The sequence below is a fragment of the Rhopalosiphum maidis genome, chromosome 2 (assembly GCF_003676215.2).
Source record: "Rhopalosiphum maidis isolate BTI-1 chromosome 2, ASM367621v3, whole genome shotgun sequence".
Taxonomy (NCBI): domain Eukaryota; kingdom Metazoa; phylum Arthropoda; class Insecta; order Hemiptera; family Aphididae; genus Rhopalosiphum; species Rhopalosiphum maidis.
In genome coordinates, this window is record NC_040878.1 from 63,618,188 (window position 1) to 63,639,415 (window position 21,228).

A 21,228-nucleotide genomic window follows, 5' to 3' on the forward strand; every position below is an offset into this window, starting at 1 on the left:
TTTTGACAAAAGTATAAAATCATAATAGAAAACGTATTTTTCATTTTTTTGGAACCGAAATACTGGTTTTTTAAAAACCGAAATTTTAGTTTTTTAGAAACCTAACCAAAACCGGAACCGTAAAAATCATCAAGGTCCCAGTGCCTGGTGGGAATCCAATCCGTGCAGAAAATAACTAGGAATGTTACAGTGGATGATAAGAAAGAACATTTTCTCGTTTCAAAATTAGTTGCATTACAAGTGCACGGTTGACGCGAACTTAAACGGCACGAGCCCAGTAGGACGCGTAAATTTATTTTCCTTTCCTCACGGCGTAAAATCGTAGTTCGCACGCGGCATTCGCAGCGCAAGATATCACGTGCAGTGTTCGAAAAAAAAAAAAAAAAACCCGTCACAAATTACTCGCGCGTACGATAAACCAAATAGTATCGTGTTCCACGGCATACGGCCCATAGCGTTTTCCCGATTTTCGCGTATTGGCTAGGCGAAAGGTTAGCGACGGACCGTTATCCGGCACATTAAACATGATATTGTTATTGTCATTATTGCCTGCAACAAAATAATATATCAAAACGCACGTGTCGTATGCACGGACTGCGCTATTGCCCTCGTAACCCACCTAAAGATTATATCATTATCGTCGTCATCAGCATCACCATCGTTATTATTGTTGTGTTATAGAAATCGCGAGATAATTTCGATGGCGTTACGGCGAGACGGTGGCGCGCGCGCCATTGGCCGACCGCCGGGCGGCGCGCGTGGCCGTTAAAAAGTGGCGGGCGAACGCGGCGTGCACGTCTCGCGAGTCATCCGACACGGAACGCGTCGGCAGTAGACTTGTACGCGGAGGCAGCGACGACGACAAAATTATTATTGCAACGTGCTCCTTCGAATTCCACCGTAGTGGTTTAATTTTACCGACGAAGATTTCTCGTTTTCGGTTTCACGCGGTTTTCGACCGGCCAGACGATAACAACGACCGTTCGACATCGTGAACGCGCGCAATATTATCCGAAGCCATCGTCGTCGCGACGGTTATTATACGGCGCGACACCGTGAGACGCGCCCACCGCAGGCGACGAAACCGTTATCGTCGCGATACATGACAATAATTGTAACGATAATATTACTGTTATTCTCGGTTCTTACGGAAATTGTGCGAAATCGCGGTTTACTCGTAACATAACAGTCGTAGGTACGCTTCGCCATCGGCTCCGGCCAGAAGACGCGCACGGAGTGTAGGCCGTCGTCGCCGTCCCGCGAATTCATCGTCATTTTACGTAAGTACATTGAACGGATACATAAAATATTAATAATATAATCATTTTAGCATTATTGTATTCTCATCATTATTATACGTGATAAGTCGTTGTCGAATCTCTACCGTGCTATTATTATTATAGTCGTAGACCTTCGTCATAAATTATTTATTTTTAAATTATATTTTCAAACTATACATGAGCGAAATATTTATAATATATATTTTTTTCGTGTACATATAATTTAATATAATCGACCCATTTGATTCATAATTATTGTACAACCTAGATGTATTTGTAACAATGTAAAACATATGTTTTTATGTATGGAATAAACTTATAGTTATTTTTAACTCTTAGTTAAATTTCACTTAAAGTAATTAATATTTAGAGTAGAACAAAAAAGCTTATTTATTAAATATATATATTATTTGTTTTAATAAGTCTTATGATAAATATTACGATAAATATAAATAGGTATACAATTATTATTTATATAATATTATATAATTACCTAATAATATGTACGTACATTACAAATCTAATATACTAAATTATATTTTAAAACTATACATGAGCGAAATATTTATAATATAAATTAGTTAATAGGTGTATCTGCCCAGTCACCTCACAATTTTTGTCTTAACTTTAAATGCTTTTTTAGCATTACATAATATTATACGATCTACACATTTTAATATCAGCAACATAATACTAAATGTACATACAAAAAGAAAAACTATTACCTATTTTATTATTTTTTATTATCTATATTTCATATTATATATATTTTTTAACGAAACTAAAAAATGGTTTGGGGTGATGGATAATTTAATTTATAAATAATCACTGTGAGTTAATGCTAAATATGGATAGTAAACATAGAAAGTATTATTAAATTGTCAATGAGCACATCATATTATTATATGAACAATTTAAACAACATTAATGGTGTTTGCGTCCACCCAAATATATTTTTAAATTAAAAAACAAATAATTTCAAAAATTAAATAAATAACCAAACGATATTAAATATTTGTATTATACTTTAATTATTTCAAGTGGATACATTATAATGTGCCAAAGAATAAGAAATAACATTTTATGAATCGATTTCTCCTAGTCTTGAAATTAGAACTTTTATTTAATTGTAATAAAAATAATTGAAACGCTTGATTTTTGATTCCTAATTGTTATTATTAATATTAACTAGCGATACAATAATTAATAAAACGTTTGGAATAAATCAAAATATTTTAAATCAAAATAACATGCTTGAATTTTTATTATTATAATTTTTTACTACTCACTGTAAAAAAAACAACACCATTTGTTTGATAAATAAAACATTAATATATCTATACTATTGTATTCGTCCACTAGTGATATTAAATGTATCAGAAATTAAATAAATTAAATATCCTTTTAAATTAGTTTCATAAAACATTGAATGGTGTTATAAAAACAAATAAAACGTTAAAAAAAAACGATCACGTTTATTTAGGATAAAATAGTAAAACATAATTCAATTACTCTTGGTTGGGATTTCAAGGAAGGAATTCGGGCATCTCATCCACACATCGTGCTTTTCACCACGGTATTTTTCGTTTTACTGAGTATTATATTCCGTTACGGTAAATGTTTGGTTTTTTTCATTTTAAACAGCGGTTTTTTCATAACAAGCTGACAGATATTTTCGATTTAAATTTTAAACTATCTGATCGAACGCAATAAACAAGGGACATTTAATCTGGTGTATTAGCAGAAGTAACTGAGTAATGTGTATGCAAATAAAATAAAATGCCATTACTTACATACGAATTATATTATTAAAATGGGTGAAGCATATTTTAATGAACATATTCCCCAGATTGACATAATTTTTACACCTATCAATAATTTAAAGCAATTGTGTAGGAAATAAAAAAATCTCATATTTTTTTTCTTTCTTATTTCCATTAATATAAGAAATTCTAACGATGGAATAGAATCGAGTTCAAAAGTATATTGAGAATTCTATATATGATATGGCTTAATTATGATTTATATGTATGCATGTGTGTGTGTGTTAATGTACTTGAAATTACATGTATAAATAAAAAAAATCTGTTATTGAAATTTACAAATTATGTAAAAAAAGATAAAAAAACAGTCGCACAATAAAGTTACAAAATATTTTGTAATATTTATGCAAAATTTAGAAGATTTTATTCGTAATGTAAATTAAAAATATAGTATCACATAATATTATAATTTAGATATAATTTTATTTTTATCTATTTTAGCAGTGCTTTGGTGGAATACTTATTAATTATACAGCCTACGGCCAAAGTTTACTAAACTTAAATTGCAGGATATCAAAATATTATTACCAAGTCTTAACAACTACTAGCAGTGTGGTAGTGGAAGCTGAAAGATTCTGTCAGACCAATCTCAGAATATTTTATTTTAACACGGTCATCTCTATAGAAAACATATAAATATATAATTGCCTAAATACTCAGTAAACATTACAGTGATTTAAATTCTGATAAGAGTAAGTTCATAAAATATTGCTTTGAAAATATTATGATTTATTTTAAATTCATTTTTGTATATTCGATATTATTGCTTGCAAGAATATAAGAAAACGAATATTTTTAAACGTTTATTAAGATTTATTAAAAACAAAAACGTTGGAAAAATTAGTTTTGTGTTTGATAACCACATTATAGGTACTTATATATTATAATAGTATTCTTAATATTTAACTCCTCTCATATTTGTATTGTAAACTTTATTCATTTAATTGTATTGCTTTAAAATTACTTAAATTAATTACATTTACGTAGAAGCAAATCAGCGCTTAAAGAAAATTTGACTATACAATTATACTTACATATCTATATTTTACTATAACATAAATACAATTTTTTCAACACTGAAGATATAAACAATTTTTGCGAATCGATCTTCAATTCTAAAACTGACTAGTTAATAATTATTAGTAACGTATTTTATTAGAACATAATACAATATTTTTTTTAAGGTCATTTTTCCAAATTTTACAATTTAAAACAATTTTTTTTTTATGATCGTCTTTAGTTATTATTTAATTAATAACTGATTGTATTGAATATTGTATGAATTGTTTTTGTGGTGATTTCAATTCATCTAAAATTGCATATTTCAATATTATCACCATTAAACCGGTAATGGTATATAATAAATAGTATTTTATTTTAAATATTTTTTTCTTCTTTTTGCAATATAGAGATAAGATTCTGGGTAAAACGAAAAACACAGTAAATTCTTAAATGAAATTTAAAAAAACAAAAATTGCAATAATTTCTATTAAATATTTTTCAATAAATAAAAACATATTTTTCAGTTCATTAGAATTATTTATTTATAACATATTGTTTTTATTAGATTTTCTCTTTCTCCGATCAATCGTGTTATGTGTAATTAAATAATATAAATACACAAAGTATGTGATTGTTTGTAATAATTATGTATCGTATCATTATAAATTAATTAAATAAAACTATATTTATTGGAGGAATAAAAAAAAATTCCTATAACAATAATATGTCGTAAATAAATAATTTCAATAAATTGGAAAATATTTATCAATGTAGGTACTAATTAAATACGGATATTTAATAATTTAAATTTCAGTGGTTATTTAAAAAAAAAATGAATAATATGCATTAATTATATTTCTAATGACGACAAACTTAAACAATTTAAACAATTAAATTGATGTAATTTTATTTATAGTGCTGTTAACGAACTCAATTGTCTATACTTATTACTTATAGTAATAAACTATTGTTATTCAACATTATGAAAGATAATAATAATACTATAGTAGGTATGTCAATATTAGCAGTGTGACAATGCTTGATAACCTTAAACTTATTTTTTTTCAATACAACTCGGTCGTACATTTTTGATTTGCTTTAACTTAAATTATTTTATAAATATTGTGCAGAATACAATTTATACACTTTAAACCAAAATCTGTGGATTTAAAATATCAAAAAAATCTTATTCACTTTGGCTGCTTAATATTAAACACGTTTAAATAACGTCTATTGTAAATATTATAAAAATTAATGGCCACTGCTGCCGATATTATTTCAAGATCAATAAAAAAATATATATATTTAATAACATAGCACTCAAATAATTTTAAACATATTTTAATACGTAGTATTACATAATATTTGGGTTTTTAAAATCAAGTGTTATAAAAATATAAATGTTTTTCAATAGTTTTTCCACAAACAACACTACGTACCTATCTAATGCAGTAAGCTTCAACGAAAATATTATGTATATAATAAACCTGCAGTGATTAGTTATAATCTGACCTACTATTATAAATTAGCTATAGATATTTATTTAAAAAAAATTGTTTTTAAAATTTCACGATTTGTTTTTACTATTTATTACCTCGTTCATAAATATATATATATATATATATATACTTTAGTACCTTCTGATACTTCCTTGTCTTAGGAAAGCTGAGAATTAAAAAAAAAATTGTGAAATATTATAAAATTTTATTTATATAATCCTCAATACAATCATCATATAATTGTTGTTAGAAGTTCAAACGAAATAAATAACTTTAATTTTTTAATAATTTTATAGTTTAATTAACAACGATTTAAATAAATATTAATAAAAATTTACTTCGTATGAAAGTTTTCCACGAGCAAACTAAAAATGTTTTATTACTTTTCTAGAATTTTAAAATTACAATTGTTGCTTAACTGTACAAAGCGAATAGAATTTATGAATAAAATTAAAAAAAGAAAGGACATATAACTGGTTAGCTATATAATGAAAAAAATTGTAAGTACCTATGATAAACGTTATCCCTACTTGCTCTAAACTATTTAAAATATGTCTTAATCGACTTAACATTGTAAGGCTAAATATTTTAGAGCTTGTGAATTGTTAGAACTGTTAAACATATATTTGTATATACGATTTGAAAAAAAAAATGTATTTATTCCCTACAATAATATGAATACTACCTATGTGGCTATGTATAGTATATATTTAATTATAGTACAATTTACAATTCATCACGGATTAAAATTCTTTATTTTTAAAACTCTTCTTGGATTGAATATGGTTTGCTTTTAACTGGACCAAATTATAATCACATAAGTACATCAATACATCATAATAATCAATACTCAATCCGATAACAATGGAGTGGAATAATTTACGTATATAAAACAAAAATTAAAAGCATAAAATTGTTTTTAGTTTAAACAAATAGTTGTATAGAATTATGATATGTAAATACCACCTCAAACTCACATATTTTAGGTATTGACCAAATTTATATTTACAACTGCCCACATTGGTTAGAACTACCCGTTAGCGCAAACTTTGAAATATTTTTTAAAGTTTCAAAAACATTATTGGTACATCGGTTATTTTTAATTAGTTATACAAATATGACTTTATTCGATAACGGCAACCTATAGTTAGTTAAACAATATATTTAAATTTAAAAAGTAATTACTTCTCAAAATGGAACTGTCAACTATGAATGATAATAACAATATAATTTAACTAACGGTATTATGATAACAAGATAAAAACAAACATCTGTATAGAAATATGTTTTACTCCAAGCCTTATTAAATATCAAATAATGAACTAAAAACGATATATGTAGCAACTAAACGACCAAGATATTTATATTTAGTGTTAGTATAGTACAAAGAGTCATAGTATACCTTGGTTATTAAAATATTATCATATTAAAAATTTAAAAATTTAAACTTTTAATATTTTTTTATTTAGATTATATTTTTTCTTAACCTAAATTTATTTTATTACCACAGTTTTTTTACATAAGTAATTTTATTGATTTATGAAGTACGAGTATTTGTTGAACTTAATGAAAATTACAAAATATATCGTTTTATCGATTATATAAGCAATGAATAATTTAATCATAACAATATAATTTTTAAAAAAAAGGAATACGTACTGCATAAGTTGAGAATAAAATATCCTTTAATTTGTATTCCTGATATTTTTTCTTCTAAATAAATATATTTATCACTTTCATATGTGATATATATTTTTTGTTTCTTTTTGTAATTGTTGAGAGATAATAATTTATAAATTAAAATCTCGTCAATTATAAAAAAAAAAGAATAATATAAATAAATAGATGCAACATAATATTATTTTTAATTTAATTTCATAATACTTTGCTAGTACAGTGAATTTAAAATAAAAACTTTCACGTATGTTTCAGAAAAATATATATTCGACTATTTTATTAATTAATTGTAATTTTAAGCTATGTAGTTAGCACTTTACCAGTTATGAAGATTGAAAAAGAATTAATATTTTTCTATTCATATTTTCAAATAGCTTATTATACTTTAAGTTTATACTTCATATGTTTAATCTACTGTGTATAATTAGTTTGTTATCAATATTATTTGTTATTTATAAGCTTAAATGTAAACATTGAAAATAATTTTTCAGATGTAAAAATCAATTTTGCATAATTTTTTATATTTTAAAACATCTTATTATTTGTAATGATTACGAAATAATTATATTTAAAATATTTGAGTTGTCATTTGAAACAGTTAAAATCTGTAAAAATCGCTTCGATAAAAAATAGTAAAATAAATACGTAGAAAACATTTTTAAATACTTATTTAAAAGTTATTAATATTTTAAATTATTTATATATAATAAGTTTTTCAAGAAATATAAAAATGTTTTTATAGATTTATTGTATTAAGATAGCGAATCATAGTAGTGTTTTTATATAATATACCTATTATTAATTACTAATTAGTTCTATGTAAATTACATTTTCTTCGTAAAATATTAATTATAAACGAAGATATAAAAATATGTGCAAGCAGACACTCAGATGTCTAATATTATATAAGAATATCATACTTTTCCAAATGGGTTATTAAAATTATAAGCCTATCAAATCTACAGATTAAGTTATCATCTTTTATACCTGTATGCCAAAAGTGATGTGAGAAAGAATTGTTTAGTGTCTAAATTTACTGGCCAAATTGTTATACTCTTGTAAAACGAATATTACTACCTATATATAATAATAATTTTCGTGTGTCAGACAGTTAAATCACTGAGTGTATATAACATATTTTTTTACCATTAAAAAGTGAATAAATTACGATTGAAATTAATTTTTTTCGAGATAAATTAAGGCATTGAAAATGCATTTTAAAATTGTTTTTGAATGGAAATACTTTTTCAATATAACTATCACCTTAGTACTAAAATCAGGATTTTTAATTTATTATATACATCTATAAATATATAACGAATATTAAAAAAAAAAAAACTATATCTTGAGAGTTTTAAATTAACTCAATAATAAATAAAAATAGGTAATAATATTGAAGTAAAATGCATAAGTATAATTTATCAAAATTCTTGTTAGTGTTATTATTTTTTTAAAACAATTAAATTGTACTCGGTGAACCCAATACATTAATTCCTAGTGAATCGAAAATATTCAATATTATTAATTTAACAATGAACATTTTTCGTATAAAAACCATTTGTACGATGTTTTTATTTATACTGCCTTAATGCATAAATCGATATAGTATTCGGTAATTACATAATTTTTATTGTATATTTCTTATAATTATTTTTAGGCAAATGTTTAGGAATATAATTCAAAAAATATTTAAATACTTTGTTTTAACTTACCATAAAATTTATTTTTAATTCGATTTACTTCTATTGCGTTTGTTTTTGTTTAAATTTATGTCAATATTATGTACGGTATATTATAATTGGCAGATGTATATTTGAATGTATACTTTGCATTAAACATTTTCAATAACAGTTATTAAGTTGACAAAAAAAAAAAAATAAACGTGTAAATTAATATTAGGAAGTATAAACATTAAACAAATTAATATGATATTGAACGTAGAAATAATTACCATTACATGATATTATAATAGTATATACTTATACCATTGATTATATATTATAATAAAGCCAACATTTATATAATATATTGTTATTAAAATTAATTGGATAAAATATATTATGATAGATATTAAGCACTAATACTCTATACATAAATGCAAATGTACTTACGTAACATAGTTTACTTAAAATAATATTTTCAAACAACAGACATACTTGATCGGTAAAAATATTCCTTGAAATAGAAATTGCACTTTTAAATTTGTTTACCATATACGTTATTAATAAGTATCAGAAGATTTTTGTTTGTATTTTGCTACTTCAAAATGTTTGTTACAATCGTAATAAATTATAATATGATAGATAATAGGTATATTACTTTTAACTGACATACACTTTAAGTACCTAAATATATAATACTTATATTAGTACAAAATTGTTCACCCTTCACTGTGGTATAGATAATAATAATATTCTTAATTATAACTTCTGTATATTTGGATGGTAAAATCTGAATTATATTTTTATTAATTATATAAATAAGTATTTTGATTACCTACATAAATGCAATATGTAGTTTTTTTTTTTTTTTTGTGTACATATAATTTAATATAATCGACCCATTTGATTCATAATTATTGTACAACCTAGATGTGCTTGTAACAATGTAAAACATATGTTTTTATGTATGGAATAAACTTATAGTTATTTTTAACTCTTAGTTAAATTTCACTTAAAGTAATTAATATTTAGAGTAGAACAAAAAAGCTTATTTATTAAATATATACATATATATATATTATTTGTTTTAATAAGTTTTATGATAAATATTACGATAAATATAAATAGGTATACAATTATTATTTATATAATATTATATAATTACCTAATAATATGTACGTACATTACAAATCTAATATACTACTTTAATATTTCTTTGTCTTATCACTTAAACCATTTATGAAACTGTCTTATGATTCTTCATCCACTCACTCATCGTTATCTACTAATCCTCTTGATAGACTTACGTTGTTATACATATTTTCTCTAATCTTCCTTGTTATATTTGATTTATACTTTGAAATTGTAATCTTATTATTTAGTATTATTTCGTTTAACTTGTTCTAATACATTGCACCCTATTTTATAATTTCCAACTGTGTTTTATACGTTAGCTACTCTAAACAATATCATTCGTAAGCATACGTGCTGTTAAATATTATTTTATTTTAATACTTCTCGATAAAAATCAGATATACATCAAGTTTAATTGAAAATTAACAAAATAATTAGAAAAATATAGATAAAAAAAATTGTTTAATGAAAATTGTCAGGATAGAACTGGATAACATATACTTACATAAGAAACTCATATTTCTTCATTCACCATATTAGTGCAAGATATACTGTGTTTAGTATTGTGATATTACATTTGAGAGTTATGATAGAATATTATATTCAAAGAACTCTTCTGAGTTCATTGTAAAACTAATAGATCATATACCATACAGAATTGTGTCATATAAAATGTATTATAAAATATTATTTACTTATTTATGTGGTTATATGTATGAGAAAATGATATTCTATGAAGGTTTAAAAGAAAATACTTATTTTATTTTAAATGTTTATAGACAATAACATTTACAAATACTTTAAACAGTAAATAATATATTATTGTAAGACATAATTCAAAATATCATATTAGAAGAAATTGTTGTGATGTCTGTCCATCACACTATGTAATATACCTAGTATAGGTATACTATAAAATTGGTTTTGTACTGTCAAATAATTTCCTATTTCAAGTCAACATTTAACTACACAAAACTATTTTAAAATGTATAAATAAGGACATTATTTAAATTATTCTTGAATTTATTTTTTAATTATTTTTATCAAGTAACGATCTGAATTACAAAACGTGTTTTAACACGTCTTTTATTTTGTAATTCTGATAACAGCATTCTAAAAAAAAAATATAAAAATAATACACAAGAATGAGTACTGGAGAATTAAATTTATGCTCAGTATATATTTTAAAATAGATAAATGCGCATAATATTCAATTGCGTATTCCCTGTTAGTAGAACTAAGGAATCCAAATTTATTATTTTACCTAAAATATTTATTAAAGATAAAATATTATCATTGTTCTTTTTGGAGTAATATATATTAATATATCAGTCGTATATTTTTAAAATATTACAGTAAAATCATGAGTAAATTATTTCCTTTTATTATGAATAATAATTTTTTTATTATCAAAGCTACACGCTTAAATATTTTATATAAAAATAATAATAATAATAATAATAATAATAATAATAAATAAATAATTACAACGAATTCAACTTTATTCGGACTTTGTGAAGGTCAATTATCCAAGAAAAAAATGTGTCCAATGTTAATTAACGAAGGAAAATATGAAAAACATTGAATATTTAAACCGTTAACATTTGTTCGTTATAAAGTTCGCTTTAAAAATGATCTGTTTTTTAGATAATTTCACATAGTAAATATCAACATAAAAAGGGCTTGTCAATTGGAGATTTTTACGTTGTACAAATACATAATAATATTTAACACTAAATATATATCGAATATATTAAAAAATAAAAAACCTATGTCAAAACTATAATCCATTTTTGACAGCAATAAAAAAAAACTCTTCATTTAAAATCAGGAATCAGAAGTCTGTTTGTTACTTGATAATACAAACTGTCAATAAAGTATTATAATTATTATATTGCCTTTATTTTTTTTTATTATTATTATTATTATTCTGAGCGTAGCGATTTGATTTTCAATGATCCGTATTTTTTCTAAATATTCATATAGTTGTTAATAAAATGCTTCGATTTTGAAAGACGGGGATGGTTTTGGATATAAAATTTTAAGTTTTTTTTTCTATTAGTTATCCACTGGGTTAAAATTCTTGAAAATTGAATACAAGATCCCTCATAAGTTGTTCTTATATTAGTATAATTTGAAGTTGTAATTTTTATGATATTCGTCTTATTCCCAAAAATATCGTTAACAATTTAGTAGTTAGAAATACTTGAAAACTTTTATTTTATATTAAAGTTTTGAAAATTTAATACAATATTCTTCATAAGTAATTCAAACTCAAACCAAAATCTAAAAAATATATTAAGATAAATTATTTTTCATAAACATTTTAAATTTCAACTTTGGGCATTTAAATTAAAAATAACGGTATGTAAATTATTATGAATTTTACCATATGCAAAACTATTTTTGATTTATTTTAAAATATTATCTATTTACATAGACTTGAGATACTATAAATTGTTTTTACTGTTTTGCTATATTTACAAAATTATGTTGTTAAGTTTTGAGTTAAATAACTTGATATAAAGTAGTATAAATATATTATTACAAAAATTAAATAATAATATAATAAATGCAATATTTTTGAAAAAAAAATTATATCAACCTACTATAATACTAAAAATAAAATAAATTACTTTAATAGTAGCTACTTACTTGGTGATATAAGCTGATAGACCGTTTACCCTCAGAATCGTTTTTCGTATACAATGATATATTATTGAATTCAAATTTAATACATCTATAATAGTAAGTAGTGATCTATGTGATATCCAATGTTCAGCAAATCGGTAAACACTTTTTATTATTTTTTTTCTGTCCCGAGGCATAATTTAAAAAAAAATAAAACAAAGTGATGCATACCGATTGTATTTTTCTATTTTAAAAATTATTAATAATTTATTACCAATACATATTAAATTTTACAGAAAAGAGAGTTGAGTGAAACAAAAACAATAACTATTGGTTTCTGTATGTAAAAAAGCAGGTGATTGTGGTCAGTCTGATCGTTATCCTAACACAAGTGGCATATAGTCGACCCTTCCGGTTCATTGCACGAACATAATGCTAGTATATACATCCAGTACATATCCCCGCGGGATAGTGTAAGAAAAACGTTTTTCTCGATAACTCACAAATATTACCTAACTACAAGCACAAGTCTTTGACCCCTTTTCCTCGCTCATATAATATAACCATTAACCATCGGAAGGTGCTTATTGAACAACTTATATTTTTATTTGTTATCAAGCGTATAGACAAATATATATATACATATAAGTATTATATATTTTAATCAACAATACTTAGGGGATGGAATTAACTAACGATAGAATTATTCTAACTGTGCTTCACATAACATACTTTATTACGCTGTATTTATTTAATTGCAACCACAAACATTTAATATGTTGATATTAAATTGAAAATTATAATTTTAATTATCAATCGAATGTACTTTGTTGAAGGAACATAATTTATTTCTATGAAATTAAAAGAGCAAATTAATTTTGAAAATTCGAGAAACGGAAATAATTACACAATACCAATATTCAAAAAAGTCAATTTTTATATTTTGTTTGAATTCAATAATGATTTAACCTAGATACTCGAAATTATATTAGATTACATTATTACTAATTTTAGATAAATTATTTATAATATAGAAGTTGGTATAGTTTGTGAATAAATTATATTAAAGATCTTTAGAAATAGATATGCTGCCTCTGATCAAAACTGTTTTTTTATGTAATAATGTATCATTGAATTCAATAATTGAATACATCCTTAACAGTGGCTTATTCAACGATGAGGCACACTTTAAACCTACAGCAGACCTTTTTTTTAAATGTAAAAAAAAAATTTCTTCTACAAAATGTCTACCCTCTTTTTAGAAATAATGTTAAAATACAATAAAAGATATCAATCATTCATTACACTTATACATTTTAAAAGGGTAAATCGAAATAAACAACCAATAAGTCATGCTTAATAGTTATAATGCTAAACCGAAGAAAAGTAATTTAAACCAAAAAAACTCATTACGAATATGCATTAATCTTATTTAATTATTTTAAAGCTCTTAGAAAAATTGTTAAAATATGATTATTCTCAATAATATTTTCAACTATGGTTAGGTTATATGAAATATTAAAATAAAAAGTAAAATGGAGAATAATAATTTTTTTTAAATATATAATTATTAATATTATAATATTCAAATATTTATTTTTATATTACATCTCTTTATAGTAATAGTACTCAAGGTTTATATATTTCAAAATTAATTTTAGATGTCATTTTTTATTTATTAGATATTTTCCGAGAATATAACACATTTAAACATTTAATTTTTTAACACTTATGTTATTGACATAAAATACAATAAATTGATTTAATACAAATAACACAGTACTATAAGTAATTTAATCTAAATAAATCAATATAATATAATTTAGTTTTAAACATCTTTTAAATTTTGGAATATTTTGTATTAATATAGGAATAATTTACAAGAATGGCACGTGACACGCCGGACGAATCAGTTCCACTAGAATTAATCATACCGGGTAATACAAAAAGAGGATCACTGGTCAGTAGTCGTTTCGTTGATTTAGCCACTGACGGATTGTCCAACGGCCATTCAAATGTCCCTGTTCAGAAACCATTGAAACTGAAGAACCTCATATCTAAAGGAGAAGCATTCGATTCATTGCATCACAACTCTACCAAGGTTAGTGTGTCATCGATTCTGTATATATATATATGCATATTTTTAAACCAAAAAAAGTGCAATGTACTCAAACAGTTACATTTTAATTGAAACAAAAAAAAAACCATCTAAATTTGAACTTTGAACTTGAACAACGTTCATGTAAATGGCTTTGGGGCTGCTAATATATGTAAAAAAAAACGACAGATGCTTATCTGACTTATCTGCCGACAGAATTTAACGTTCAAAAGCCAACTCATCTCAAGAGTAGAACGAACCCTATTGTTAAACTCACGTATTTTTTAACGGTCAAAAATCAATATTTGTTATAGTTACACTGTATCCGGTTTATAATTTTATTTCTTTAAAAAAAAAACATCTAATAAATCTGATTGAATTGTAACGTAAGACATTTTTTTTATCAATTATGAAATCAATTTGGGTAAGATATTTTATCGAAATGATCCTAAAAAATTATGGATACATTAAAATATTATAATAATAGTTGTCCATATAGTTTTAAATGCATACTTATTTAATTATTAACACCATAATATTATGAATTACCAAAAACTTACTATACTATGCTATGATATTTATAATAGCAAATTTAAATATTTTAAAACTAATCGTGTAATCATCTATATATAATTGATAGAATTAGGATTATTAGGGTATTCACTGTCATAATCTTGGAATAAAGATCACAGCCTAACATAAAACAAATTTAATTTAATTAATAAACACTATATAACTTTAAAATAACATAAACCTTCGATATTGCTTAAAACCTAAATATGTTTATAAAGTATTTCCCAAACTAATATTTACTATGGTTATAAAACAAACCACTAATGGACATATTACATATTTTGCAAGTTATACATAGGAGTAGTGTTACATGGAAAATAATAATATATACCTACTGTATATTTTTGAATATTTTTTAGTTATCCGTTGTCAAACACATTATCGACATAAATCCTGTTTTGAAAATATACTTCTTGTTTACACCTATAATTTATTATATTGTTTTTAACATATTTTTTTTCTAAATTGTATACTGAAGAGAATTTTTAAACAAGTTTTAGTGGTTATATAAATGTAAAAGAGTAAACCACATTAAAATATATAAAAACTACACGCATTTCTTATTTCATAAGCATTACTACATGTTAAAGTCAAACAACATTTTACCAACATTCTTAATTTCAAACAATATACTATTTGTAAATTTAATAAATATTTGATATACTAATGATATTAAATATTTAATAGTCTTAAATTCCTATAATACCTACATTTCTACATCATCTTATTTATTTTATAGATTCTTAATATTTTCTCAAATTGTACTAACCGTTATCTACAAGATTTGTTCAATATCTAGATTATTTAATAGAACACTATTTAGTAATCCAGTAGATAAGTAGTTCTCACCTTGTTATTTTTTATGCCTTCACAGCCTCGTTTTTTACCAATATTCAGATAAAAATGTTCTTTTATATTTTGAATTAAAATAAAATATAGTATAGATATTTCAAAAACAAATAAAAACTACGTTAATGTAAAATAATACATTATTGTATTGAACATATATACACATATTAAATATTTATTGTTATACCTTTAGCCACTAAATTTACAATAAACATCATATTATAAAAACATTACTTAATTGGAAATGGAATCAATTTCGATATTTATTATTTAACAAAACTTACTTCTTTTTTTTTTACTTCATAATATTATACATGAAAAATGTATCATTATTTTTTTGTGCACATATTTTATGGGAGTTGTTTAGGTTTTACACATTTTTAATGAATTGTCTATTAAATACTTTTAAATAGGATATTTTATCACGTTTGTTCAAACTAATACAAAAATATAAATCAAAGTAAGTTAAATGACCCATAAACGTATAGTTTAAAGAAAAAAAAAATTCAGCATATTAAGAAATAACTACTGTTCGATTTTTGCTGTCATTCTGAAGCTGATTAACGAGTTTATTTCGATTTGACGCAAATAAAATAAAGTCAATTCCAAATCAGTTATGCTGTCGTTTTAGATTAAACAATACTATCTCTATTATTGAATCATAATAAAAACTTTAAATTTAAATCAAAACTTTAATCTGTATTGTATTCTAATAATAAGAAACTTCTTTTTCGATTTATCATATTGCAAATCTATAACATTGTTGTTTTTTTTTCAGTATTTTCTGATTTCTGAATGCTTTAACTAAAAACTAAAAATAACGAACAAGTTTTTGATAATAAGTTGTCTTGAATTAAAATATTTTAATATTTATTTTAGAGTCACAAATATCAAAAAAATATCTTTTATACCTAATGATTGCTCAAAATTATCATAACTTATAATCAATCTATGATAATCTGATATTTTTACTACAATTCTTTTGAATAAATTACAAAAAAAAAAACTTTAATACATCTTACATAAAGCTGAAGTATTGTTGCTTAAATTTCACAGTTCATACTATTCTTGGTAATCCTCAAAGACATCTCCGATGAATTTAAACATAAATGGTGTCATTTATGCTTAATGCATAATATTAATTTATGACTTTCCTATCAATTACTAATTAACTTATACAACATTTGAATTATTTTTAAGAATTGATCTGTGAGTATTATTTATTGTATGTCTTCTTTCCTTAAAATGTATTTATTAATTGTTGTATATTGTTGTATATTGTTTTTTTTTTTTTTAACGGATTTTACACGTTGCTTAAGCAGTTATTGTGTCATAGATATAGATTGTATATTTCTTTTAAAAATAATATTAATATTTTACCACCGTCGATACATAGATTATAAGAATAACGTTATATTAAAAATAATCATCAATATTACAAAAATCCTCAAGATTAAAGCCATAAAGATTAATATAATACGAACGTTAAAAAATCAATACACATAATTAATGGTTAGTTCTTATTATTTCTTTCGCATTTTTACTGAACCAGATTATAACGTAATCACGTTGGTATAGAAACTAAATTAATGTCAAATTCAATTTTGAGACGACTTGTGGTAAAAAAAGGGTGAAAAAATTAAGTTTTGTTATAAAAAATGTATTATCAATTTGCATTTTATATGTTATAAGACAAAAAAAAACTTATAAATTTACTATTTTTTTTTTAAATTTTATACCTTAAACCAATAAACATTCACATTTTATTAAAAAAGTTTATTAAAAAATGTTTATCTATTAGTAACATCTCAGTATCATGAAATAAAAAATAATTTTCAGGCTGTTATTACAATACTGTGTCTTATAAATTCTATATTCACTGATAATTCTTGTTCATTCTCATTGGATAATATCTCATTGGATTTACGATTATGGTAGTTACATTTTTATAAAATTTATTTCTAAAACAATAAATTTAAAATCATTATTTTATCAGTATTTTATTAGTTATGAATAAATTTAAAAATAATATAAAATAAATATGTAAATACTTTTAATTGATATCTGGTGGAATTTTATTGTAACCTATTAAAGTTGTATCGTTCAATAACACGATATAATTATTTCTAAATCTAAAAATGACTTAATCTGTCATAATTTGTATTAAGTATAAAGACAAAGCAAGGATCAAAGGATAGCTTTTTAACTCAAACGATATTTTCTCTCAATAACTTTCTAGGAAGTCCTCAACAAAAGGCTACATAATAAAGTTTAAAATAAAAAAATATTCTAACATTTTTTTTTGAATAATAAATATATATATATAATATTAAGTATATTAAAAAAATTGAAAAATAATAACTGACATTAAAATATTAGTGATTATAATTTGACGCCTAATCTATTAGGCGTTATATAATTTGATAACAATATGCTTATTGATACTGCCTAGTTCTGATATTTATATAAATCTGATTTAATACAAATACTTTATTTAATATTACATAAAATACATAAAAACTACATTACTATAACATTATAATATGCACTCACATGCTTGTGTGATAACTGAATTTTTAAATCAATTTTACTATGTAAATCAGGGACGATGACCAAAATACAAGTACAATTCGAAATAATTCAATAAAATAAAAATTAATTCATTTTTTAAGATCACTTGAGACGTTTATGAAAAACGCAATTTAAATATCAACTAACCAACTAATCATGTCATAGGTAGTTTTTATCCTTATGATATTTAATGTGCGTATCATTTTGTGTTTAAAAATTGGTTACCTATGAATTTTTCATTTTCATTAAAATATTTGATTAATATTAAAAATATTATGACACCGACGTAGGATTCTGATAAAAAAATTTAAACTTTAAACTACATATTAAATTGATTTATATAATTTATTTACTTCAAAAACATCTTTAAAATGAATCAAAATTTTAAACAAATTTAAAACGAAAAATGATATTGAAATAAAACTAAAAAAAAATGAATTCTAAAAGTATGTCATATCGTCAAAAAAAATTCCATGTATACCTACACAAATACGAAATATGCGTTATACATTGTCATAAATATATATTATATTTGTATTGTGTACATTAAACAGGCATTTATGTAATCCACGCGAGAAAATAATTTCTTTAAGTACCACCTGCAATATTCTTAAAAATAAACACAAGGAAATGAAAATATGAAGTAGCAATGCGTTGTTTTCGTAAAAATATTTTACCATTAAGAATTCAGAACTCAAGCCAAGCTTATAATATTATACAGGTATAAAAAGAGAAAAATGTTTGACGTATTATTCTGTGAAGTGCTATGATGTGATAATATAATATTTTACGATTAAATCTGATTTTTTCTTGTAGCAGTTTATAAAGATGTCAAACCCAACAATTTATATGATAATATAATTTAATAATACCAAATTACCTACTAATTACTATTTTACATTTTTAATACACATTATACAGTATACGCACATATATTTTATTATTATATATATATATATATATGTATGTGTGTGTGTGGGTGTATGCGTGTACTCGATTACGAGACAGCATTTAAATACTCACATTAATCACAACAAGATAGCATTTAAAAATTATAATCTTGTAAATTATAAATCGATTAAATTAAATAAAAAAAGAAACTTTAAACTAAAAAAAAAGTCATTCCGAGTTCATAAAAGTTCTTGTTTGTCCTGGAATCTGATTTTTAATTATCAAACTCAATAATTAAAATAAATCTAGATTGTTTCGAACTAGTGTATTTTTAATTATAAAATACATACAATAATAAACACGATATTGTATTTGTGTAATATATAAATTATATAAAAACTTGTACTCAGCAAATAATAAATTACAAAAAAAAAAAATATATCTGTAAAGTAGAAACAAATACATTAGAATGTTTATATTAGTTTCATAGATTACTATTCCAGTTGCAGAATTCGTTTTTAACTACATATTTTGATTACATTTATTTTTTAATAACATAATACTTGATTATAAACCAAAGAAAATATATTTACAAAAACCTATTAAAAATTGATTTATACGATCTATACTCCATGCAGTCCCTAAACATGGATTGAGATAATGTATACACATTTAAATAAATAAAATGGTCGATTTATAAATAATGTATGTTCTTAATTTTAATAAAATATATAGTCTACATAAAATACAAGAATATTTAATACTTCATTTATTTTGACTTAATGTTAATGTTTTTAATTATTTATGGAATCTATAGTGATAATCATCATCATTTCCGTATGTATAATTATTTTACAGTCATTAATGTATACTGAGTCCAAATTAATTTCAAAAGTTCTAATCTTTATTGAATGTTTAACATTTCCGAAATCATCAGCAATACTATAAAAAATAGATATTTAAAATAAAACAAATTAATTTTAAATCGTTTGATTAATTAAGAACAGAAAAATATACATACCATTAGAAAAAAATTAAATTATTTAATGCTAGCTGACGCTTAATAAATCTCAAATTTTGAATTGAAATGCCTTTAAAATACTCAATATAAAAATGATAACCATTTTACAAAGAAGATTTTGTTTTAATTATATAGTTAACTGAAAAGATAAATTAAAATAGTTATTATGCTACTGTTACTGAATAATATTTGTTATTATTATTTTTATTACCACATCTAAAAATTAACATGTTTATATTCATCTAAAGTAATGTCTCTCTGCAGTATAAAGTATATATTATACAAACATTTAAGAATATAATCAGATAATAACATAAAACTTTCCATATTTCTTTATGAAAAAAAACTTGGTTAGGTAAGAAAATTGAAACGGAGATTTAACCATTACAACGTTTGTAAAAACGCACATTATTTTTGTTGTGAATAACTTGCAATAGTATACTATGATACATTAAAGTATAAAAACTCGCATAAGAAACACATTTTCATAAAACAAATTATACACATTATTTTTGAGC

The 21,228-nt window shown here is 23.1% G+C and overlaps 1 protein-coding gene across 2 annotated transcripts in view; it reads left to right on the top strand.

The window, feature by feature from the left end:
• The first annotated feature begins 842 nt into the window (after nucleotides 1–842).
• Nucleotides 843–21,228, top strand: part of LOC113551041 (nitric oxide synthase, salivary gland) — a 78,975-nt gene continuing 58,589 nt past the window's right edge. For both annotated transcript variants that reach the window (XM_026953049.1, XM_026953050.1), the window contains exons 1-2: nucleotides 843–1,280; nucleotides 14,578–14,808. In XM_026953049.1, the coding sequence (XP_026808850.1) occupies nucleotides 14,593–14,808 (216 nt within the window). In that variant the 5' untranslated portion in view covers nucleotides 843–1,280; nucleotides 14,578–14,592. The remainder of the gene's footprint in view (nucleotides 1,281–14,577; nucleotides 14,809–21,228) is intronic.